The sequence below is a fragment of the Scyliorhinus canicula genome, chromosome 4 (genome assembly GCF_902713615.1).
Source record: "Scyliorhinus canicula chromosome 4, sScyCan1.1, whole genome shotgun sequence".
Lineage (NCBI taxonomy): Eukaryota > Metazoa > Chordata > Chondrichthyes > Carcharhiniformes > Scyliorhinidae > Scyliorhinus > Scyliorhinus canicula.
The window spans coordinates 125,228,242-125,253,414 of record NC_052149.1 but is presented as its reverse complement, the minus strand read 5'-3'; the positions used below and the strand labels follow the sequence as shown (position 1 = coordinate 125,253,414).

Sequence of the window (25,173 nt, the reverse complement as noted above, 5' to 3'; positions counted from 1 at the left end):
AACACTGTGTCGTAGTGTCTAACACTGTGTCGTAGTGTCTAACACTGTGTCGTAGTGTCTAACACTGTGTCGTAGTGTCTAACACTGTGTCTACCTGTGTGTCTAACACTGTGCATTTTCTGTTTCCCTCCCTACGTAGGAGAAGGCCGTGCACCCCCCCGCGAGCAGGAAAACTGGAAGTGGACCGCCAGACCTGCGACCCCTCACATTGGCAGAACGGAGTGAACTGGACGTGGTGGAAGGGCCGAGGAAAGGGCAGTCGCCGGGCGGAGGTCGGCATTCGGCGAGAATGTGAGACCCTGCTGAGTTGCAGTTTTCCATGCACGTTCATCCCGCCCCACCACCACCCCCACCCTAACCTCGTATTCCCTCCCCATCACCACCACCACAACACCCCCTCCCACACACCCCTCCCCCCCGGCCGGGATGCAATCATGCGTCATGTCTTGTGCCTTGCAGGAGCTGCTGGTGATGGTACGGGCCCTTCTAGTGTCCCCCCCCCACCCTCTCCCCCCCGCCCCCCCTCTCCCCCCCCCCCCCCCCCCCCCCGAAACCCAGCCACAGCCAGAACCCCTGGTGCCGACCAGCAGTGAGGACGACATCGACACGGACAGGAGCCATCGACCCGCATCCCGGGACACCCCAGAGCTGGAGTCTGGGAACAACAGACATCCCACCACAACCGTCTCCAACACTTTCCATCATTCCAAACTCACCTCGGATGGGCACTTCAATGAAAAGGCTCTTGGGACACTCCCGAGGGTGGAACTCCCGAGGGAGCGGGTGGTTGGAGGGTCAGCCGACCCCAAGGACTAGCTGCCGTCCAGATGGGATTCAGGCTTCTGGAACGGATGGTGCCATTGATTGTAGAGATGCTGTCGCAGAGCCAGGGACTACGTGAGGGGCTGTCGGCGAGCATCCAGCACCTGCAGGCGCAGGTGGAGAAGTCCAACAACCTGCAGGAGCAGGAGGTGGCGCCGATCATGCTTGCCACCCACTGCATGGGTGGAGACCTAAATGGAGGCCTTGGGGGCGATGATTTCGGCCATGGGTCAACATGTCCAAGGCCTGGGGCAATCTGAGCAGGCGGTGGCCGAGGCCCAGGACAGGGCTGCTCTATCACCTGGACATCACAGCGATGTTCCAGAGCATGGCCCAGTCACAGCGGGATATGGCTGAGGGCATCAGCGGCATTGTCCAGGCACCAGCCGATGTGGCCCAGTCCCAGAGGGAGGTGGCCCAGTCCCAGAGGGAGGTGGCCCAGTCCCAGAGGGAGGTGGCCCAGTCCCAGAGGGAGCTGGCCCAGTCCCAGAGGGAGCTGGCCCAGTCCCAGAGGGAGCTGGCCCAGTCCCAGAGGGAGCTGGCCCAGTCCCAGAGGGAGCTGGCCCAGTCCCAGAGGGAGATGGTGCAGTCACTGGCTGATAAGGCACAGCCACAGCGTGCTGTGGTACAGTCCCAGATTAAGGTAGTCCACTCCCTGTACTCCATGGCATGCAGGCCCTAGTTGAGACGAGAGAGGGTCTCCAGGACCAACAGCGCCAGGTGTCAGGGGAGCCGCTGGGGAATACTCCGCCCGCACCCCCTTCCCATGGAGTAGCCTGGGGGCATCGGGCACCCCAAGGGTGGAGGAGCAATGGGGCCCATGCCGGTGACTCCCGCAGGGGACGTGCTGGAACACCGCAGCGCCTCGGACTGCAATCCCCACCTGTTCCTGGCGCATCCTGTGGGCAGCAGCCAGCAGGCAAAACAGGGTGGCACCACGCAGCGTCCTCGCATCCAGGCCCGGTTGCCCCAGGAGATGCCCGCCAAAAGGGACCCAGATTGCATGGCGGAATCACAGGCCGCTTCCATTCCTGTTGTACTGCCTGGATTCCACCTAGATGTAGCGCCAGGGTTAGGGTAAGGCCAGAAAAGTAGACACCAGCTCAGTTAGCAAGGGGACAGGCACAGCGTAACGTTAGGGGCTCGGGCACAAAGCTGCATATATTTGACCACATGGGGTGGTCAAGGCCGGCCGCTGACGGGGCGCGGGGAGAAGGGGGGGGTTTGGGCGGACATTGTGGGTGGGATTGGCCCGGGTCCGCAGACCAGTCAGCATCTCCGGTTCAGTGAACCACCCCTATCTCCACTCCATGTGATGGAATGACCAGCTGGCAGGCAGGAATCACCCAGGTGGAAAGTGTTATCATGGGCAGGAGTCAGACATTGACAAACGATGCGGAGCACCAGAACTTATCACAGAGTGGGTTGTCATCATCCCCCATCCCATGGACCAGTCCTGCTGTTACTGCCAACCCAGGGCCCACACCCTATAGTGAGGCAGGTATGTATCACAGTGGGGGCTGCAGGAGGGTTTGGTGGAGGTCGGATGCAGTGTCTGTACCCCCTCCCCCCACCAGTCGGAGAACCTGGAGGCGATTAGAGAGAAATACAGCACAGAATAGGCCCTTCGGCCCACGATGTTGTGCCAAACTTTTATCCTAGGTTAATCATAGAATTTTGGACACTAATGGCAATTTAGCATGGCCAATCCACCCAACCTGCACATCTTTGGACTGTGGGAGGAAACCGGAGTACCCGGAGGAAACCCACGCAGTCACGGGGAGGATGTGCAGACTCCACACAGACAGTGACCCAAGCCAGAATCGACCCTGGGACCCTGGAGCTGTGAAGCAATTGTGCTATCCACAATGCTATCGTGCTGCCCTTAAGAAGAAATTAATCTACACTCCATGATTCTACCATAATCCATGTACCTATTCAATAGCCACTTGAAGGTCCCTAACGTTTCCGACTCAACTACTTCCACAGGCAGTGCATTCCATGTCCCCACTACTCTCTGGGTAAAGAACCTACCTCTGACATCCCCCCTATATCTTCCACCATTTATCTTAAATTTATGTCCCCTTGTAATGGTGTGTTCCACCCGGGGAAAAAGTCTCTGACTGTCTACTCTATCTATTCCCCTGATCATCTTATAAACCTCTTATCAAGTCGCCCCTCATCCTTCTCCATTCTAATGAGAAACGGCCGAGCACCCTCAACCTTTCCTCATATGACCTACTCTCCATTCCAGGCAACATCCTGGTAAATCTCCTTTGCATCTTTTCCAAAGCTTCCACATCCTTCCTAAAATGAGGTGACCAGAACTGCACACAGTACTCCAAATGTGGCCTGACCAAGGTTTTGTACAGCTGCATCATCACCTCACGACTCTTAAATTCAATCCCTCTGCTAATGAACGCTAGCACACCATAGGCCTTCCTCACAGCTCTATCCATTTGAGTAGCAACTTTCAAAGACCTATGAACATAGACCCCAAGATCTCTCTGCTCCTCCACATTGCCAAGAACCCTACCGTTAACCCTGTATTCCGCATTCATATTTGTCCTTCCAAAATGGACAACCTCACACTTGTCAGGGTTAAACCCCATCTGCCACTTCTCAGCCCAGCTCTGAATCCTATCTATGTCTCTTTGAAGCCGACAACAGCCCTCCTCACTATCCACAACTCCACCAATTTTCGTATCATCTGCAAATTTACTGACCCACCCTTCAACTCCCTCATCCAAGTAGTTAATGAAAATCACAAACAGCAGAGGGCCCAGAACTGATCCCTGTGGTATGCCACTGGCAACTGGGCTCCAGGCTGAATATTTGCCATCCACCACCACTCTCTGTCTTCTATCGGTTAGCTAGTTCGTTATCCAACTGGCCAAATTTCCCACTATCCCATGCCTCCTTACTTTCTGCATAAGCCTACCTTGGGGAACCTTATAAAATGCCTTACTAAAATCCATGTACACCACATCCACTGCTTTACCTTCATCCACATGCTTGGTCACCTCCTCAAAGAAGTCAATAAGACTTGTAAGGCAAGACCTACCCCTCACAAATCCGTGCTGACTATCCCTAATCAAGGAAAGTGTCTTTCCAGATGCTCAGAAATCCTATCCCTCAGAACCCTTTCCATTACTTTGCCTACCACCGAAGTAAGACTATCTGGCCTGTAATTCCCAGGGTTATCCCGATTCCCTTTTTTGAACAGGGGCACAACATTCGCCACTCTCCAATCCTCTGGTACCACCCCTGTTGACAGCGAGGACGAAAAGATCATTGCCAACGGCTCTGCAATTTCATTTCTTGCCTCCCATAGAATCCTTGGATATATCCCGTCAGGCCCGGGGGACTTGTCTTTCCTCACGTTTTTCAAAATGCCCAACACATCTTCCTTCCTAACAAGTATCAACTCGAGCTTACCAGTCTGTTTCACACTGTCCTCTCCAACAGTGCATCCCATCCGCATTGGCCCAGGTGCACACGTTGTGCGACCTCCTGGGCCTGGCGAGCCCCATGTCCTGCCCATCCTCACCCTATCCTGCATCCTCCTCATTGGACGAGGCCTGGTGTTCCTCCTCCTCCTCCAGCACCTCACCCCTCTGCTGTGTGATTGTGTGGAGGATGCAGCACTCCCAGCGCTATACTGGAGGACTCCTCCAGAGTGGTCCGGGCACCTGAACCGCATCTTCAGGATGCCGAAGGACCACTCGATCACACCCGAGTCGCGTTGTAGCGGGTCTTAGCGTTGGTCTGTGGCCACCGGATAGGCTTCATCAGCCACAACATCAGCGGAAAACCCCTCTCGCCCAGGAACCAGCCGACAGCCGGTGTTGGTGGGGGGGGGGCATCTCGAAGGGACCAGGAACTGTCGAGTGTGCCAGGATGAAGCCGTCATGCACCCTGCCCAAACCCCGCTGCCCGGGCATCCTGGTGGGTTCAGTTCACATTGAAATGGATGTATTGTGTTGACCGAGCATATAGGGTCTCCATGATGGCGCGGATGCACCTGTGCACCGAGCTCTGTGAGATCCCGGACAGGTTCTCACTCGGGGCCTGGAAGGACTCCGTGGCGTACACGTCCAGGATAACCATCACCTTGACGGCCATCGGGAGCGGTTTCCCCACGGTGCCTGATACACCATGATCTGGCAGATATGCCGCACGGTCCCCCTGCTCAGCCGGATTCTTCGATGGCATGTCCGGTCTGGCAGGTCCTCGAATAACAGGTGGTGCCGGTACACACGAGGCCTCATGCGGCGCCTCCTTTGCTCCTCCTCCTCGGCCGTTTGGGCGGCTGGCTCTCCATCTTTACTGGCTGCCTCCTGTTGATCTGGGACAGGCGCTGCCACTGTAGCATCCTCCTCCTCGAGTAGCTATAGCTCGTGCACCCGCGGGGCTGCGGCAACTGGGGGGGAAGGCCACCATTGCTGGTTGAATTCCAATATCCAATGTCTGTAAGGGGTGAAGGACGTGGTGCATACCCCAACCAGGTCCAACAGGCTACACGGTGGCCCAGGCTAGCACTGCGGACCCTGAACCTGCATGTCACCCCCCTCCGCATCATGACCCCATCATTGCCGGGTACCATGGGGGCCTCTGGCGTTGGCACCTGTCCCTGCTCCAGGGGTACAGTGGCTATTGCTAGGTATGTTCCACAGCCCCCCCCCACCCGACTCCCCCCTGTAGGGGCTACTGTGAGCATTGCCCTTAGGCGGGTGATTCCCCGCCAGTGGGTGGGGAGGGTAGTATGGCCGTGTATTTGGTGCGGGGGTGGTGGGTGAGTGTGGAATACCGGGATGGTGGGATGGAGAGTGGGGGCTGGGGTGTCACTCTGCAGAACCAGGGGCCAAGGTGGGTGGGCAATGGGGTGCGCAGCAAGGTGGCTGCCTTGCAGGTCGCAGCAATGACGGTCCATGCTTGTACACCGTCCTGGTCCTATTGGGGGTCACGCTGGCCCCATAGCCGCACCCCCACCTCCCCCCCCAAGCCAGTGTCAGGTCGCGCCTCTCCGTGTCCTACCTCCTGTCTCAACCTCATCAGCCACGGCACCAGTTTCATGATGTTTAAAATCACAAGTGAACCTCGCCATTGGAAACTCAGCCCATAGAGGGCGGAGCATTGCAGAGGTCACGGAGAATACCGGGTCAGCCTGCTAATGACATGCAAGCGGTGTTTACTGTACATGCGGAGTGGAACGCACTGACACCGCTGTCGAGGCACCGGAGAATTGCGATTTGGTGTGAACACGGTGCCCGCCACGATTTCGGAATCAGGACCATTTCTCTGCCCAATCGCCTTTCCTGATTTTGCTATTTGCCGATGGAGAATCCCGTCCCTGATCTGTTGTTTTAAAAGCAGTGAGTATCTGGCGTATCCTTTGCTGTGAATCAGAAATGATGCTGAGTCTGCTGGGAAGGTAGCCAACCTTGTCTGAGAAGCTCATATCAAGCCTGGACAAAAGAAGTACCAAACCGGAAGCCTGAACTTCAGAAAGACATTGACTGGATTCTCCACCTCGCAATGTTGGCAACATGGATCGCGACTGGATGGCGAACCGGACGTTCGGCTGAAAGTGAGGTTTGCGCCGGGCGCTGAATCGAGCACTATGCTCCAGCCTCTGCTGGGGGGGTGGGGAATGGTGGTTTGTGCCCCTCATGCCAGTGGTATGATGCTAATGGATGTCAATGGGTCTTAATAACCCATTTGAATACACTTAGTGGGCCCGGCACCAGAGTCTCTCCACGCCAGGAATCACATGGGTACAGATCACTACTGGTATTTACCAGCATGGCTCTCACGTGGTAAACTTCACCATAGGCCAAGGGGGTAACCCCTTCACGGAGTTGCCCCAAGTCCACCCGAAGGCCACCCTTCCCTGCAAAATGCACAAGCTGCCCATCTCTCCCCTACCAGACCGCTCCATCGCCCCCCCCCCCCGAGACCCCCTAAAATGGGAGACACCCCCAGAGATGCCCTAGATAGGGATATCCCTCACAGAGACCTCATAGATAGAGAGATTACCCAGAGACCCCGAGGGAGGAAGACCCTCACAGATCCCCCTAGATAGGGAGTCCACACAGAGCCCCCTAGATAGGGAGAGCCCCCCAGAGATCCCCTGAATAGAGGGAACCCTGATACCCCCTGAATAGGGGGTTCCAAGAGACCCCTGTCACGAAGCTAGAGAGTAGTCCAGACTGGGGCAGTGAAAAAAATTACTGTTGTAACATCCACCTCGGCATTCACCTGCTGGCTCAGACAGAGGAAGCACCACATGTCCATTCTTGGAAAAAGAACAGCGTTGACATGTGATTAAATCCCTCAGGAAGCTGCAAGCCATTCATTCATTTCCTTTAGTGAGCTGTGATTTACAGTTTCCACAGTCACAGGTGTCAGCCTTGCTTCATTCATCTTTCTTCATGGATCAGTAACTCTAAGTGCTCTAACCATAATGTTTACAAACATCAACTACATCAAAGAGAGTTAAGTGTATTCCAATCACCCCTCTACATTTGAGTAATTTTGATGTGCTGAGCTGGAAATTGACAGCACTTAAGTCTCTTTGAAATGGTTGATGTTTGCAAACATTGTGGTTGCAGCACTTCAGAGTTACTCATCCATGAAGGGAGATGAATGAAGCAAGGCTGATACCTGTGTTTGTGGAAGCTGTCAATCACAACCCACTGGGAGAAATGAATGAATCGCTTGCAGCTAAAGGATATGGGCCATTTAAACACAGGTCACAGCTGATTTTTTTAGCAGGAATGGACACAGTGCTTCCACTGTGTGAGCCAGAAGGTATCTGCCCAGGTTTGCGCTACAAGAGTATGTTTCTTCACTGCCCCAAGCTGGACTGCTCTCTAGCTTCCCCAGCCAAAGGTCTCCTTTCTGGGAGGTCTGTGGGGACTCCTTTAGTTATGGGTCTCTGAGTGGGGGGGGGGGGGGGGGGGGGGGGTCTTCCTATTCAGGACGTCTCGGGTGTGGGTTCCCTATCTAGGGGAATTCTGCAAGGGTTTCCTCCGGGTGCTCCGGCTTACTCCCACGGTCCAAAGACGTGCAGGTTAGGTGGATTGGCCATGATAAATTACCCTTAGATTCCAAAAAGGTTAGGAGGGGTTACTGGGTTACGGGGATAGGGTGAAAAATGAGGGCTAAAGTGGGTCGGTGCAGACTCGATGGGCCGAATGGCCTCCTTCTGCACTGTCTGTTCTATGTTCTATGTTTTTGTTACAGTTGCTTGTCTGCGGTTAGAACCCTTTGGTCTTCAACATGGGTTCTTATCACAGAAGACAGTGAATTCTTAAATTCTTCCAAGATAATGATTTCTCGGAACCTCACAGGTAGTTTCAATGCCCAATGTATTAAAATTGTTCTGCTTAATCTTTCAAATTCAACATAAGCGTGACCCAGGAGTGACTTCCGGTGGTGGCCATGAAGTGAGTGATCACACATTTGGCAGCATCCGCTCGAGGCGGCTTTCTCTGACCTTTTCCCCACTTGTTGGGTGGATGTTTCGGTGAAAAGAGGCATAATGATGTCTGAAGAAAGTTAAACTCCACTGAGGGGGCTGGCGGTGGATCCATGGACCAGAAGTGGGGCCAAAAGTTGGAACAAGAAAATCTTTGTGTGTCACAGGTCAAGGTGGCAGAGGGTAAAGGATCTGTCCTGACTGCCCAGTGATCAACGGAGCAACTGGTGGTCTTCTTGAACGAGACGTTCAGTCGGCAGAGGAGGGAGGCCCAGGATTTCCGAGCCAAGGCAGTGGAATCATTGAAAGCGGGAATTGACGGCGTGCAGCAGAGGCTGGAGTCCCAGGGCCAGGCTATTCAGAAACTGGAGGAGGTGGTGGGGGAGCAAGAGGAGCAGCCGCCTCGTTGGCGGCCCTGATTGGAATGATGCGAGAGACCTCAGCAGTGGTTAAAGGAGAAGGTGGAGGGCCTGGAGAACCACTCCCGGAGATAGAATCTAAGAATCATGGGGATGCCTGAAGGCATCGAGGGAGCGGATGCCAACACCTATGTGGCCAAGGTGCTGGAGACGTTGATGGGAGAGGGGGCCTTTGACTGGCCACCTGGAGGTCGACCGAGCACATAGAGCGCTGGTGAGGAAGCCGCAGGCGAATGAGCCTTCAGGCAATGGGGGTGCGTCCTTCACCGGTCTGGATAGGAAAAGATACCATTTTGAGACACCAGAGGAGGCGATAGAATTATGAGAGACAATTGACTGTGCAGGAGAAGGAGGATTTGAACGTTGGAGGAGGTGTTGAGAAAGGTATTTCCTTTTCTGAATTTTCATTTGTTGGTTGTTGGAGAACCTTTCTCCTTTGAGGTGTTTTGTTAGGCTTGTAGCGGAAGCTTGTCGGGAACATCGGAGGTGAGTACCCCCTTTTTCTTTCATTGCTGTTTGTTTTATGGAAGGGTACGAGCGGAGGGGAAGGGAATCAGTGGGGGGGAGGGGGTAAGAGGCTTAAGCGCCGTGGGCAGGGGCGGCTGGGCTAGTTAACGGGAGCGCCGGGGGGGGGGGGGGGGGGGGGGGGGGGGGGGGATGGGCAGAGAGGGGAATGGGGTTGTTGCTTTGTTTGGAGGAGGGGGGTTGCTGACAAAGGTGTGGCTGCTGTGGCTAAGTGAGTAAAGGAGCGATGACGGTGGCCATCTGAGGGTGGGCCAGGGGTCTTGTAACACGGCAGGGGGGCTGGTCCAAAAAAAGGATATGGTTGATCAATGGGGGGAGAGGAGGTGCCCCTGACCAGGTTGGTCACATGGAATGTGAGAGAGCTGAATGGGCCGGTGAAACGGTTGTGTGTTTTCAACTACTTGAGGAGCTCGAAGGCGGAAACACAGGAAACACATCTGAAGATTGGGGGCCAGGTAAGGTTCAGGAAAGGGTGGGTAGGGCAAGTGTTTCATTCAGGGTTGGACATGAAGACGAGTGGGGTAGTGGTGCTGGTTAACAAATGGCGTTTGAGGTGGGGGACATTGTGGCAGACACGGGGGGAAGGTCCGCGATGGTGAGCGGGAAGCTGGAGGGATGTCGGTTGTTTTGGTGAATGTTTATGCCCCAAACTGGGATGATGTGGAATTTATGAGGCGAGTGCTGGGGAGATCCCGGGCCTGGATGCTCACCGGCTGATTATGGGGGGTGTGATACCGTTAATTCACTGTGAGACCGTGAGAACGAGTGAACATTAGGCTTTAATATCCATGAACTCGCCTGCCAGAGTCGGCTGTACAAATGAGTGCCACCCACAGGTGGCCGGACTGTATATGGCCCCGGTGTGGGCGGAGCCAGAGGCGGAGTACAGTACCTGGAAGTAGCTCGTATCATCACTTCCAGGTCATGGGTCACATTATTATACAGACAGCTCATGCATTAGGTGATGTACATTCACCACAGTGGGTGGGGAATTTAACACGGTCATTGAACCAGGTTTTGACCGGTCGAGCCTGAGGTCGCTTCGCCATTCCTTGAGATCATGGCTAATCACAAACGGAACTGTGTATACCTGACTTGTCCCTATATCTCTTAATATTTTCAGTGAAAAAAAATCTATTAATCTGCAGTTTAACTCAACAATTGGTATAAACTGCTGGTTCGGGAAGTGAGTTTCAAACTTCTACCAACCTTTGCGTATCAAGGTGTTTCCTAATTTAACCCCTGAAAGGTCTGGTTCTATGATCTGGGTGGCATGGTAGCACAGTGGGTAGCACTGTGGCTTCACAGCGCCAGGGTCCCAGGTTCGATTCCCGGTTCGGTCGCTGTCTGTGGGGAGTCTGCACGTTCTTCCCGTGTGTGCGTGGGTTTCCTCCGGGGGCTCCGGTTTCCTCCCGCAGTCCAAAGGCGTGCTGGTTAGGTGGATTGGCCATGATAAATTGCCCTTAGTGTCCAAAAAGGTTAGGAGAGGTTATTGGGTTACGGGGATAGGGTGGAAGTGAGGGCTTAAGTGGGTCGGTGCAGACTCGATGGGCCGAATGGCTTCCTTCTGCACTGTAATGTTCTATGTTTTGTCTATATGCCCCCAGAGCTAATTTATATGCACCCAGAATAGTCTTTTTTACCTTGTCGTCCCCTCGGATAGGGAAGCATGAACTTCCTGGACCAAAACAATAAAAGAAGTGGAAACAAAGGAAATAGACAGGAGGGCCTCTGACACTACTGCTACGTTCATTCGCAAATCAAAAACATCCTTTCAGACAGCTGCACACATCAGTTCCCTTTTTAACCAATTCTTCACTTTATTTTGTCTCAATTTTAGTTTAAATCTTGATTTTACTCAATTCTTGAATCTTCCTTTTACACCGGTATCTTGACAATATGGGCCTTGTCTAAGTGTCACCAGTTAACATAGACACCGTCTCTAATGTCCTTCTTTAAAACACAAATATCCTTTTTATAGCCATGAATGTCACTTTCAGATTTGTTTCAAACACGAGCTTTCGGAGCACGGCTCCTTCTTCAGGTGTTGTAAGACTTCTTACTGTGCTCACCCCAGTCCAACGCCGGCATCTCCACATCATGACTTTCAGATTTCACACTCGATATTTCAGCATTATTGCTTCCTCCTGAAAGCAGACCTTTCACCGCCAACGAACCAAATTTGACTACGTACCCCTAAATGGCCTGGTATATAGTCAAAGACTAATGGGTGGGAATCAGAATGCACTTCCCTGTATGAATAGTGCTCATGCTATTACATGCAACAGAAACAATCATTTGCAATTATAGAAAAGCAAATTTCTGCGGATGCTGGAATCTGAAACTTTTGTGAGGGCCACGAAGAATCCAGCACGAGTTGAAGGAAAGAAAGAAATAACATTTGTTTACAATAACACATATATCCAACAGCAGCAGCAACTCCCTTGCTGCTCACTCCTCTCTAGCTGGTTCCAAACTGGCCAGCTCTATTTATGCAGGGAGTCTGCTAATGATTTCTCCGCCCGCCCCCCCCTCATTGGGGAAGCTCATACTCCCAAAGGATTGTGGGATTGTCATTAGTCCCCAGCCAATGGTAGGCAGGCAGGTTATAACAGAAACAAAAACAGAAAACACTGGGCAATTTCAGCAGGTCTGACAACATCTGTGGAGAGAGGAGGGAGCAAATGTTTGGAGTGTGGATGACAAAGAGTCATCCAGACTCGAAATGTTAGCTACCAAGATGGAAAGGGACAGTTCAGGTGATTGAGGCAGAAAAGATAATGGGGTCAGGGACAAATCAGATGACGTCAAGATTGTGAATGGTCTGATTCAACCCAAGAGTGTCCAGGGCAAGGGACAGAGTCAGTGACTGGAGAACAAAGTTTGTATTGAGGACGAGAGGCGATGGCTTCTGTCTTCCCAGTCTTAAACAGGAAGGCATCCTGGACTGCATGTCCGGCAGTCGGATAACACAGAGGTAGTGGTAGGGTCAAAGATGGAGAGCTTGTTGTCATCGGCACAGCTAACATGGCATGTCTGAGAGTGGGGCACTCCTGCAGTGCTGCACTGGCCCAATAGCCTAGACTGTTGGAAATCTACAATCAGCAGAATCATTTTGACTGAAGCAGATTATGTTTTTAGGCTGCACACACCTGATATCTCGGGTATTTCTGCGCCCAGCAGTAACTCGCACAGGACAAAGTGGAGGTACAGATCTGTCTGCAGGAAATGGGGCAAACGATATTCTTCCAACCATTTTAGAAATCCGGTCACATCACTGCGCTGAAATTAAACACAGCACTGAAATTAGTATTTCAACGGAAAAACATCACCCCCCGTACCTTCTAGCTGCTAACTACATTCTCATGGTACAGTGAATAGGACAGACAGTGAACACGTGAGAAAGGTACTCGCAACAGGAATGAAGCCGTAATCCAACCATCGCCTATGTTTAGGCTTCCATCTCGATACCACGTTACAGTAGCCCCAAATGTGAAGAACAGTGGGCCAACCGAGGTTGGTTCCAATAGGGCGTGCAGGTGTAAGATCTGTGATTACAGCACACCAGCGCTGGTTGTCCAAGTGCCCCCCCCCCACCCCCCCCATCACAGTCTCACCACTAACAGTGAGCACATGGGGATGTTTACTCAAACAGTCATACATCCCTGACAAGATCTCATAAGAATGCCTTGTCCGCTGAACCCCAAATTTGAACCCTATCCTCCCCATCCCAAGGATCCTGTCCAGTTCCACAGGCCCTGCTCAATCCCATGGGTCATGCCCAGTCTCGATCTCCACAGGCACTGGTCAGTCCCACAGGACCTTGCTCTGTCTAGTCCCACATACCCCTGCCCAGTCCATGGGCCATGCCCAGTCTCAATCCCACAGGCCCTGCCCTGTCCCAGTCCCACATACCCTGCCCCAATCCCACAGGCCCTGCCCAGTCCCGGTCGCACAGGCCCTGCCCTGTCCCACAGGCCCCGCCCTGTCCCAGTCCCACATACCCCGCCCAATTCCACAGGCCCTGCCCAGTCCCGGTCGCACAGGCCCTGCCCAGTCCCGGTCGCACAGGCCCTGCCCAGTCCCAGTCCCACAGGCCCTGCCCAGTTCCAGTTCCACAGGCCCTGCCCAGTCCCAGTCCCACAGGTCCTGCTCAGTCCCAGTCCCGCAGGCCCTATCCAGTCCCAGAAGCCCTGCCTAGTCGCAGCCCCACAGACCCTGCCCATCCCAACCCCACTGGCCCTGCTCGGTCCCAAAGGCCCTGCTCAGTCCCACAGGCCCTGCTCAGTCCCAGTGCCACAGGCCCTGCCCAATCCCATGGGCCATGCCCAGTCTCGATCCCACAGGCCCTGGTCAGTCCCACAGACCCTGCCCTGTCCCGGTCCCACATACCCTGCCCAATCCCACAGGCCCTGCCCAGTCCCGGTCGCACAGGCCCTGCCCTGTCCCACAGGCCCTGCCCTGTCCCAGTCCCACATACCCTGCCCAATCCCACAGGCCCTGCCCAGTCCCAGTCCCACAGACCCTGCCCAGTCCCACAGGCTCTGCTTAGTCCCACAGGCCCTACCCAGTCCCCGACAGCTGGCACAATCCTGAATGCCCTGGCAAGTCCCACATGCCCTGCCCAGTTCCAGTCCCTCAGGCCCATCCCAGTTCCACAGGCCCAGTCCAGGTCCCGCAGGCCCAATCCCATAGGCCCATTCCCAGTCCCGTGTTGTGTATTGTGAACCTTTTAACCTCACAGCAATGCAGGGATGACACCAGTTTCTCAGTGGGCAACAGATGTATTTACCGTGCTTTAAAATTTCAAAATGGTCAGCCTCTACCAGCTTCTCAATTCACTTTAGTTTGAATCAACAACCGGCTTAACCAAACAAGCACGGTAAGCTTAAAACGGTAGCCAGATTCTCCTAATCAAACACAGATGCACTAAACCAGCATTTTCCAAACTGGGTTCCCTAGATCCCTGGGGTACAGTGGTAGATCTGGCCTCCCAGCTTGTCCAATCAAAGGTGGTTTCCACACTGCATTTGCAACGGTAGGCCCTGAGAAGCTGGCCTCTGATTGGAAGAACTGGAAATAGAGGCAAATTCAGCCAGCAGCAAATTTAGGGCCAGACCAAAGGCGAACGGTCTGGGGAATGGGCAGTGGAGCATGGCAAATCACAATCACAGGGCATATGCTTGGACAGCAGTGGGGAGCAGGCCAGGGCCAGAGGTCAGTGCCTGGGAGCACAGGATGGGGCCTGGGAGAAGGTGTTGAGGCCTGGGAGCAGAGGACGGGCCTGGAAGAAGGGTGTGGGAACAGACGTGTCCTTGGAGCAAAGGACAGGGCCTGGGAGCAGAGGAATGGGCCTGGGAGCAGAGGAATGGGCCTGGGAGCAGACAATGTGGCCAGGGAGCAGAGGATGTGGCCAGGGAGCAATCGCTGGGACCTAGGAGAAGTGGCAAGGGCCTGGGAGCAGAGGGTGGGGCCTGGGAGAAGATGGTGGGACCTGGGAGCAGGGGCCAGTACTAGGGGGATTGGGCCGGGGCCTGGGAGCATAGGATATAGCCTGAAAACAGAAACCGGGTCCTGGGAGCAGAGGATGGGGCCTGAAAACATAGGCTGTGTCCTTGGAGAAGAGATCGAGGGAAAGGAGAGAGAGACGTGAATCTATAAATGTGTGTGTTTGTGCTTGTGGGTGATAGAGGTGGGTATGTGTTTGTGTGTAAGAGAGCGAGGGGTGTATGTATAATGTAGAAGTGAGTGGGTGTGAGAGAGAATTGAGAGAGGTGAGTGAGTGTGTGAGAGAGAGGTGAGTGTGAGAGAGAGGTGAGTAAGTGTGTGAGAGAGAGGCGAATGTGAGAGAGAGAAGTGAGTGAGTGTGAGAGAGAGGTGAGTGAGTGTGTGAGAGAGGTGTGAGTGTGTGAGAGAGGTGAGTGAGTGTGTGAGAGAGAGGTGAGTGAGTGTGTGAGAGAGAGAGGTGAGTGAGTGTGTGAGAGAGGTGAGTGAGTGTGAGAGAGAGAGGTGAGTGAGTGTGTGAGAGTGAGATGAGTGCGTGTGAGAGAGAGGTGAGTGAGTGTGTGGGAGAGGTGAGTGTGTGTGAGAGGTGAGTGAGTGTGTGAGAGAGAGGTGATTGAGTGAGAGAGGTGAGTGAGTGTGAGAGAGGTGAGTGAGTGTGAGTGAGTGGTGAGTGAGTGTGAGAGAGAGAGAGGCGAGTGAGTGTGTGAGAGTGAGATGAGTGCGTGTGAGAGAGAGGTGAGTGAGTGTGTGGGAGAGGTGAGTGGTGTGTGAGAGGTGAGTGAGTGTGTGAGAGGGTGAGTGAGTGTGTGAGAGAGGTGAGTGAGTGTATGAGAGAGATGTGAGTGGGTGTGTGAGAGAGGTGAGTGAGTGTGTGTGAGAGAGATGTGTGTGTGTGTGAGAGAGAGGCAAGTGTGAGAGAGAGGTAAGTGTGTGAGAGAGAGGTAAGTGTGTGAGAGAGGTGAGTGTGTGAGAGAGGTAAGTGTGTGAGAGAGAGGTAAGTGTGTGAGAGTGAGGTGAGTGAGTGTGAGAGAGAGGTAAGTGTGTGAGAGGTGAGTGTGTGAGAGAGAGGTAAGTGTGTGAGAGAGAGGTGAGTGAGTGTGTGAGAGAGAGGTAAGTATGTGAGAGGGAAGTATGTGAGAGAGGTAAGTGTGTGAGAGAGGTAATGTGGTGAGAGAGGTAAGTGTGTGAGAGAGGTGGGTGTGAGAGAGAGGTAAGTGTGTGAGAGAGAGGTGAGTGTGTGCGAGAGAGGTGAGTGAGTGTGTGTGAGAGAGAGTGGTGTGTTGAGAGAGAGGTGTGTGGAGGAGAGGTGAGTGAGTGTGTGGGAGAGAGGTAAGTGTGTGAGAGAGGTGAGTGTGTGAGAGAGAGGTAAGTGTGTGAGAGAGGTGAGTGTGTGAGAGAGGTGAGTGTGTGAGAGAGGTGAGTGTGTGAGAGAGGTGAGTGTGTGAGAGAGGTGAGTGTGTGAGAGAGGTGAGTGTGTGAGAGAGGCAAGTGTGTGAGAGAGAGGTGAGTGAGTGTGAGAGAGGTAAGTGTGTGAGAGGTGAGGTGAGTGTGTGACAGTGAGGTGAGTGAGTGTGTGTGAGAGAGAGGCAAGTGTGTGAGAGAGAGGTGAGTGAGTGTGTGAGAGAGAGGTAAGTGTGTGAGAGAGGTATGTGAGAGAGGTGAGTGTGTGAGAGAGGTGAGTGTGTGAGAGAGGAAGTGTGTGTGAGAGGTAAGTGAGTGTGTGAGAGAGGTGAGTGAGTGTGTGAGAGAGGTGAGTGTGTGAGAGAGGAAGTGTGTGTGAGAGGTAAGTGAGTGTGTGAGAGAGAGGTGAGTGCGTGAGAGAGGTAAGTGTGTGAGAGAGGTGAGTGAGTGTGTGAGAGAGAGGTAAGTGTGTGAGAGAGGTGAGTGTGTGAGAGAGGTAAGTATGTGAGAGAGAGGTAACTGAGTGTGTGAGAGATGTGAGTGAGTGTGTGAGAGAGAGGTGAGTGTGTGAGAGAGATGTAAGTGTGTGAGAGAGGTGAGTGTGAGAGAGGTAAGTGTGTGAGAGAGAGGTAAGTGTGTGAGCGAGGTGAGTGAGTGTGTGAGAGAGAGGTAAGTGTGTGAGAGAGGTGAGTGTGTGAGAGAGGTAAGTTTGTGAGAGAGAGGTAAGTGTGTGAGAGAGAGGTGAGTGAGTGTGTGAGAGAGAGGTAAGTGTGAGAGGTGAGTGTGAGAGAGGGGTAAGTGTGTGAGAGAGAGGTAAGTGTGTGAGAGAGAGGTGAGTGAGTGTGAGAGAGAGAGGCGAGTTAGTGTGTGAGAGTGAGATGAGTGCGTGTGAGAGAGAGGTGAGTGAGTGTGTGGGAGAGGTGAGTGTGTGTGAGAGGTGAGTGAGTGTGAGAGAGAGGTGATTGAGTGAGAGAGGTGAGTGAGTGTGAGAGAGGTGAGTGAGTGTGAGTGAGTGGTGAGTGAGTGTGTGCGAGAGAGGTGAGTGAGAGAGGTGAGTGAGTGTGTGTGAGAGGTGAGTGAGTGTGTGAGAGAGAGGTGAGTGAGTGTGTGAGAGAGAGTTGAGTGTGTGAGAGAGAGGTGAGTGAGAGAGGTGAGTGAGTGTGTGAGAGAGAGGTGAGTGAGTGAGAGAGGTGAGTGTGTGTGAGAGAGGTGAGTGAGTGTGTGAGAGAGGTGAGTGAGTGTGTGAGAGAGGTGAGTGAGTGTGTGAGAGAGATGTGTGTGTGTGTGAGAGAGAGGTAAGTGTGTGAGAGAGAGGTAAGTGTGTGAGAGAGAGGTAAGTGTGTGAGAGAGGTGAACGTGTGAGAGAGGTAAGTGTGTGAGAGAGAGGTAAGTGTGTGAGAGTGAGGTGAGTGAGTGTGAGAGAGAGGTAAGTGTGTGAGAGGGGTGAGTGAGTGTGTGAGAGAGAGGTAAGTGTGTGAGAGAGGGTGAGTGAGTGTGTGAGAGAGAGGTAAGTATGTGAGAGAGGTAAGTATGTGAGAGAGAGGTAAGTGTGTGAGAGAGGTAAGTGTGTGAGAGAGTGAGTGTGTGAGAGAGAGGTAAGTGTGTGAGAGAGAGGTGAGTGTGTGAGAGAGAGGTGAGGAGTGTGTGTGAGAGAGGTGAGTGTGTGAGAGAGGTGAGTGTGTGAGAGAGAGGTAAGTGTGTGAGAGAGAGGTGAGTGAGTGTGAGAGAGAGAAGTGAGTGAGTGTGAGAGAGAGAGGTAAGTGTGTGAGAGAGAGGTAAGTGTGTGAGAGAGGTGAGTGTGTGAGAGAGGTAAGTGTGTGAGAGAGAGGTAAGTGTGTGAGCGAGGTGAGTGAGTGTGTGAGAGAGAGGTAAGTGTGTGAGAGAGGTGAGTGTGTGAGAGAGGTAAGTTTGTGAGAGAGAGGTAAGTGTGTGAGAGAGGAGAGTGAGTGTGTGAGAGAGAGGTAAGTGTGTGAGAGAGAGGTGAGTGAGTGTGAGAGAGAGAGGCGAGTGAGTGTGTGAGAGTGAGATGAGTGCGTGTGAGAGAGAGGTGAGTGAGTGTGTGGGAGAGGTGAGTGTGTGTGAGAGGTGAGTGTGTGAGAGAGAGGTAAGTGTGTGAGAGGCGAGTGTTGAGGAGGGGTAAGTGTGTAGAGAGAGTAAGTGTGTGAGAGAGAGGTGAGTGAGCTGTGAGAGAGAGAGAGCGAGTGAGTGTGTGTGAGAGTGAGATGAGTGCGTCTGTGAGAGAGAGGTGAGTGAGTGTGTGGGAGAGGTGAGTGTGTGTGAGAGGTGAGTGAGTGTGTGAGAGAGAGGTGATTTGAGTGAGAGAGGGAGGTGTGTGAGAGAGGTGAGTGAGTGTGTGAGTGAGTGGTGAGTGAGTGTGTGCGAGAGAGTGAGTGAGGTGAGTGAGTGTGTGTGAGGGAGTGAGTGAGTGTGTGAGAGAGAGAGGTGAGTGAGTGTGTGAGAGAGAGGTGTGTGAGAGAGGTGAGTGAGTGTGAGAGAGGTGAGTGAGTGTGTGAGAGAGGTGAGTGAGTGTGTGAGAGAGGTGAGTGAGTGTATGAGAGAGATGTGAGTGGGTGTGTGAGAGAGGTGAGTGAGTGTGTGAGAGAGATGTGTGTGTGAGACAGAGGCAAGTGTGTGAGAGAGAGGTAAGTGTGTGAGAGAGAGGTAAGTGTGTGAGAGAGGTGAGTGAGTGTGTGAGAGAGGTAAGTGTGTGAGAGAGAGGTAAGTGTGTGAGAGTGAGGTGAGTGAGTGTGAGAGAGAGGTAAGTGTGTGAGAGGTGAGTGTGTGAGAGAGAGGTAAGTGTGTGAGAGAGAGGTGAGTGAGTGTGTGAGAGAGAGGTAAGTATGTGAGAGAGGTAAGTATGTGAGAGAGAGGTAAGTGTGTGAGAGAGGTAAGTGTGTGAGAGAGGTAAGTGTGTGAGAGAGGTGAGTGTGTGAGAGAGAGGTAAGTGTGTGAGAGAGAGGTGAGTGTGTGAGAGAGAGGTGAGTGAGTGTGTGTGAGAGAGGTGAGTGTGTGAGAGAGGTGAGTGTGTGGGAGAGAGGTAAGTGTGTGAGAGAGAGGTGAGTGAGTGTGTGAGAGAGAGGTAAGTGTGTGAGAGAGGTGAGTGTGTGAGAGAGGTGAGTGTGTGAGAGAGGTGAGTGTGTGAGAGAGGCAAGTGTGTGAGAGAGAGGTGAGTGAGTGTGAGAGAGAGGTAAGTGTGTGAGAGGTGAGTGAGTGTGTGAGAGAGAGGTAAGTGTGTGAGAGAGGTGTGTGAGTGTGTGAGAGAGAGGTAAGTGTGTGAGAGAGGTGAGTGTGTGAGAGAGGTAAGTTTGTGAGAGAGAGGTAAGTGTGTGAGAGAGGAGAGTGAGTGTGTGAGAGAGAGGTAAGTGTGTGAGAGAGAGGTGAGTGAGTGTGAGAGAGAGAGGCGAGTGAGTGTGTGAGAGTGAGATGAGTGCGTGTGAGAGAGAGGTGAGTGAGTGTGTGGGAGAGGTGAGTGTGTGTGAGGTGAGTGAGTGTGTGAGAGAGAGGTAAGTGTGTGAGAGGCGAGTGTGAGAGAGGGGTAAGTGTGTGAGAGAGAGGTAAGTGTGTGAGAGAGAGGTGAGTGAGTGTGAGAGAGAGAGAGGCGAGTGAGTGTGTGAGAGTGAGATGAGTGCGTGTGAGAGAGAGGTGAGTGAGTGTGTGGGAGAGGTGAGTGTGTGTGAGAGGTGAGTGAGTGTGTGAGAGAGAGGTGATTGAGTGAGAGAGGTGAGTGAGTGTGAGAGAGGTGAGTGAGTGTGTGAGTGAGTGGTGAGTGAGTGTGTGCGAGAGAGGTGAGTGAGAGAGGTGAGTGAGTGTGTGTGAGAGGTGAGTGAGTGTGTGAGAGAGAGGTGAGTGAGTGTGTGAGAGAGAGGTGAGTGAGAGAGGTGAGTGAGTGTGAGAGAGGTGAGTGAGTGTGTGAGAGAGGTGAGTGAGTGTGTGAGAGAGGTGAGTGAGTGTAAGAGAGAGATGTGAGTGGGTGTGTGAGAGAGGTGAGTGAGTGTGTGAGAGAGATGTGTGTGTGAGACAGAGGCAAGTGTGTGAGAGAGAGGTAAGTGTGTGAGAGAGAGGTAAGTGTGTGAGAGAGGTGAGTGTGTGAGAGAGGTAAGTGTGTGAGAGAGAGGTAAGTGTGTGAGAGTGAGGTGAGTGAGTGTGAGAGAGAGGTAAGTGTGTGAGAGGTGAGTGTGTGAGAGAGAGGTAAATGTGTGAGAGAGAGGTGAGTGAGTGTGTGAGAGAGAGGTAAGTATGTGAGAGAGGTAAGTATGTGAGAGAGAGGTAAGTGTGTGAGAGAGGTAAGTGTGTGAGAGAGGTAAGTGTGTGAGAGAGGTGAGTGTGTGAGAGAGAGGTAAGTGTGTGAGAGAGAGGTGAGTGTGTGAGAGAGAGGTGAGTGAGTGTGTGTGAGAGAGGTGAGTGTGTGAGAGAGGTGAGTGTGTGGGAGAGAGGTAAGTGTGTGAGAGAGAGGTGAGTGAGTGTGTGAGAGAGAGGTAAGTGTGTGAGAGAGGTGAGTGTGTGAGAGAGGTGAGTGTGTGAGAGAGGTGAGTGTGTGAGAGAGGCAAGTGTGTGAGAGAGAGGTGAGTGAGTGTGAGAGAGAGGTAAGTGTGTGAGAGGTGAGTGAGTGTGTGAGAGAGAGATAAGTGTGTGAGAGAGGTGTGTGAGAGAGGTGAGTGTGTGAGAGAGGTGAGTGTGTGAGAGAGGAAGTGTGTGTGAGAGGTAAGTGAGTGTGTGAGAGAGGTGAGTGAGTGTGTGAGAGAGGTGAGTGTGTGAGAGAGGAAGTGTGTGTGAGAGGTAAGTGAGTGTGTGAGAGAGAGGTGAGTGTGTGAGAGAGGTGAGTGTGTGAGAGTGAGGTGAGTGAGTGCAGTCTTCCCAAAGGGAATAAAGTTCCTGAGAGAGTGCGTTTAGCCGCGAGTTCCTGGCACTCGCAGTGCTGAGAAACACACGGCTATTCAATGCGACTGGCTTTGAATAAGGGGCCTGAACGGGGAGCGTGCAGCCGAGGCCACACAGCCCCGATTTTTACAATGGCATCCTGATCACCGAGGCCCACAAAGAAGTCCCCGATGTCGCCCCCAGACAGAACCCGACACCCTGGCAGTGCCCCTGCCAGCTGGCAGTACTACCTGGGCACCTCAGCATTGCCAGGCTGGCACCCAGGTGGCACCAACAGGGCTAGGGTACCATCCTGCCCAAAGGGCATGCAGCTGGGGGCTTCCGATCCCCTTGGAGACCCCCACAAGTGCTGTTCAGTTTGGTCCCCATTTGTGGACCAGTGCCAAACGACACTCGCCTGGATCCTGGAGGCAAAGGGATTGAATCCCAAAGCCTCCGGTACCTTGCCAATCTGCAGTTAGGCTTTCTGCCTTGCTCTAATATCCAGATTTGCTAAAAAGTTCCCACTGTGAATGGGATTCACCTTGCAACGTCTCCGATGATTGCATTCAGTCTCGCGAGGTGTTTTGAGCCAGGTAGATCCCGGGAGATAGGTCACCCAGCTTTCACTGGCCATGTTGCGTTGCAGCGAGCTGCTTTTCCGGCACAGCATGGCTGGAGGACTGCCCCGAAGTGAATGAGGGAGAGAGAGCGGAGTGTGCCATCACTGACATGCCCCGGGTCCAGGGGGTGATCGGCGGGATGCGTGTCCCGCTACGAGCACCTGCAGATGACAAGCCGCTCTACACAAACCGAAAGGGGTTCCATTGATGAATGTACAGCTGGTTTGTGACCATTAGATTCACAACTTGCACGTCTGCGCCCAATACCCGGGCAATGCACATGACGCCTTCATCCTGGCACATTCAACGGTTCCCGGCCTCTTCACTGGGGTGTTGGTAGGGTGCTCTTTCCAAGAGCCGGTGCAGACTCGATGGGCTGAATAGCCTCCTTCTGCACTGTAAATTCTATGATTCCTCGGTGATGAAATGACTTTGTTGGTTCGTTTTTGGAATGTTGCAGGTGCATGCTTAAGGCTGAAAACACAATAACGTCCCAGGGACTCCCCCCTAGTCAATGCATTTGGCCAGGCCTTTATGATGCTCAATTTCACCTCTGGCTCCTAAAAGCTTTCTGGTCTTTCAAACTAAGATTATTTTAAAAACATGACCACTACAGTCAAACACACTCAAACCCTATTTAAGTGTTTTTAACACTTACATTTCCAAATGTTTATAATACAACATATCTAAAATTCTGCATTTGTCACAGTAATTTATCCCAATTTCTTATCATTTCTTCATTGTTCAATTCTGTTTGAGGAATGTCAAATTCATAATCATCAAGATTTGTCTCTTCTCTCTGAATTATGACTACCACGTCCTACTTCTTTCCTTTTCTATCAAAATATCCTTTGTAACCTGACATACTCTGAGGTTTCCTTCTGTGTGGTGTTCTTGTATTAATTCATCTCACTCAATTTCCTTTCAATTTGATAAGACCCACAAAATCCTGTTTTTAATGGCTCACCTACCATTGGTAACAACACTAATAATTTCTCCACACTAACAAAACTACAAATTTTAGGATTTCTTATCCACCGCTTTTTTAATCACATGCTGTGACAATGTTAAATACTTTCCAGTCAACTCACTAGCCCTATAGCTAATCTCGGCCTAAAGTTTGACATGTTGTCCAACAACGTAGTCTCAGAACTCTGATTCACCAATTTCTCCATCATTAATTTAAGCATTCGTCTTATCTTATGACCAAAAATCATTTCAAACGGAATGAATTTAGTTGATTCATTAGGTGCATCCCTAATTGCAAATAGTACAAATGGAATTCCTTTATCCCAATCCTCTGGATAATCCTGAGTCTAGGCTCTCAACATGGTCTTTAAAGTTTGATGCCATCTTTCTAACACCCCCTGTGATTCTGGATGATACGAAGTTGATTTAAATTGTTTTTCTGCTGAGCTATCTATAACTTCCCTGAAGAACGTCAGCATAAAAATAGATCTATGATTTTATTAGTAGCTCATATCTGGTATAAAACAAAAGTTCACTCCTCTACAACCATCTTCGTGGAAAGGCCTCCATAAATCTAGTAAACACATTGGCTATGGTCAAAAATATTGATTCCCACTTTTCATTTTAAACCAGGACTTTAAAATAAATGACTGCAATAGTCAGATGACACACCCCAGGCATTTAACCCTTACTGCCCAAATACATAGAATACAATATATCTGAAATGTATGCATTCATCACAGCATGAGAATAAGGTGAGGGTGAGTGAGAGATGTGGATGTGTGTGAGATAGAGGAGTGTGTGTGAGAGAGAGGTGAGTGTGCTTATTGTGGGAGAGGTGAGTTGTGTGTGAGAGAGAGGGGAGTGTGTTTGTTATGAGAAAGAGGAGACTGCATGTGTGGAATAGAGGAATGTGTGTGTGAGAAATGAATGTGTTAACTGCAGGAGAGAGGGGTGTGTATGTGAGAGAGAGAGGTGAGCGTGTGTGAGAGAGCTGGTTGTGTTTATGAGAGAGAGGTGTGTGTGTGTAACAAAAAGAGAGGTGGTGTGTATGTGAGAACGTTGAGTGTGCAAGAGAGAAGTGAATGTGTGTGAAAGAGAGGTGACTGTGTGAGAGGTGAGTGTGTGTGAGGGAGAGCTAAGCGTGTATCTGAGTGATAGGTGAGAGCGTTTGTAGAGAGAGCTGAATGTGTGTGAGAGGTGAGTGTGTGTGAGTGAGACAGATGGAGTGTGTGTCAGAGAGGTGAGTGTGTTTGTATGTGAGGTAGATGAGTGTTGGTGTGAGAGAGAGATAAGTATGCGTGTGAGAGAGGTGAGTGTATGTGAGAATAAGAGAGAGATGAGAGAGCGACAGAGGTGAGTGTGATAGAGAAGTGAATGTGTCAGAGAGAGGTTTGTGTGTGTGTAAGAGAGTGTTAAGGGTGTGTGAGGTGAGTTTGTGTGTGAGATAGAGAGATGAGTTTGTGTGTGTGAGGTATGTGTGCATGACAGTCTGCTGAGCTATCTATAACTTCCCTGAAGAACTTGTGTGTGCGAGAGGTGAGTGTAGGTATGATAGAGGGAGATGAGTGTGTATGCGAGAGTGTTAAGTGTGTGTGAGGTGAGTGTGTTTGTTGTGAGAGAGGGGTGAGTTTGTGTGTGTCAGAGAAAGAGGTGAGTTTGAGTGTGAGATGTGTGTGCGTGAGAGAGAGATAAATTGTTTGTACAACAGGAAAGGAGATGAGTGTGTGTCTGTGAAGGGGAGACAGAATTGAGAGTGTGGAGAGTGAGAGAGGTGAGAGTGTGTGAGATAGACAGAGAGGCGAGGTATGTGAGATAGAGAGAACTGATCATAGAATTTCATAGAATTTACAGTGCAGAAGGAGGCCATTCGGCCCATCGAGTCTGCACCGGCCCTTACAAAGATCACCCGACTGAAGCCCATGTATCTACCCTATCCCCGTAACCCAGCAACCCCCACTTAACCTTTTAGGACACTAAGGGCAATTTATCATGGCCAATCCACCTAACCTGCGCATCTTTGGACTGTGGGAGGAAACCGGAGCACCCGGAGACACGGGGAGGACGTGCAGACTCCACACAGATAGTGACTCAGCCGGGAATCGAACCTGGGACCCTGGAGCTGTGAAGCAATTGTGCTAACCACTATGCTACCGTGCGTGTGAATGAGAGGTGCGTGTGTCTGAGAGAGGTAAGTTTGTGTGTGTGTGTGACAGAGATGGGTGAGTGTGTGTATCTAAGAGAGAGTGTGTTTGTGTTAGAGAGTGAGGGGGGAGCTTTGAGCACGAGTTGTGGGAGAGAGCACATCCGGAGTGAGACACAGCCAGAGTGAGCGTGGGTATCGTGTATTTGAAGCAGAGTAGGAATTCAGTGCTGAGCGGGAAGAGGTACTTTTTGCATTTTCTCTTTCTTTTCTAACTTTTAATTTTCAGATTGTGGTCTTGTCCTGCAGCAACAGTAGAGGCTACAAGGGAGAGAGCTGATTGGTGTAGTGGGTGTGATGATCTTTGTGAGGGGTTTCCAGGATGGAAGGCGTAGTAATCAGAAAGATACACAAAGCTCTTTTGAA

At 51.9% G+C, this 25,173-nt stretch overlaps 1 protein-coding gene across 1 annotated transcript in view; it reads right to left on the bottom strand.

Moving 5' to 3' along the window:
* Positions 1-12,378: 12,378 nt before the first annotated feature.
* The window catches only part of LOC119964240 (regulator of G-protein signaling protein-like), a 54,374-nt gene continuing 41,579 nt past the window's right edge, over positions 12,379-25,173 (bottom strand). Inside the window, exon 4 of the mRNA XM_038793522.1 lies at positions 12,379-12,531. Coding sequence (XP_038649450.1) covers positions 12,379-12,531 — 153 coding nt within the window. The remainder of the gene's footprint in view (positions 12,532-25,173) is intronic.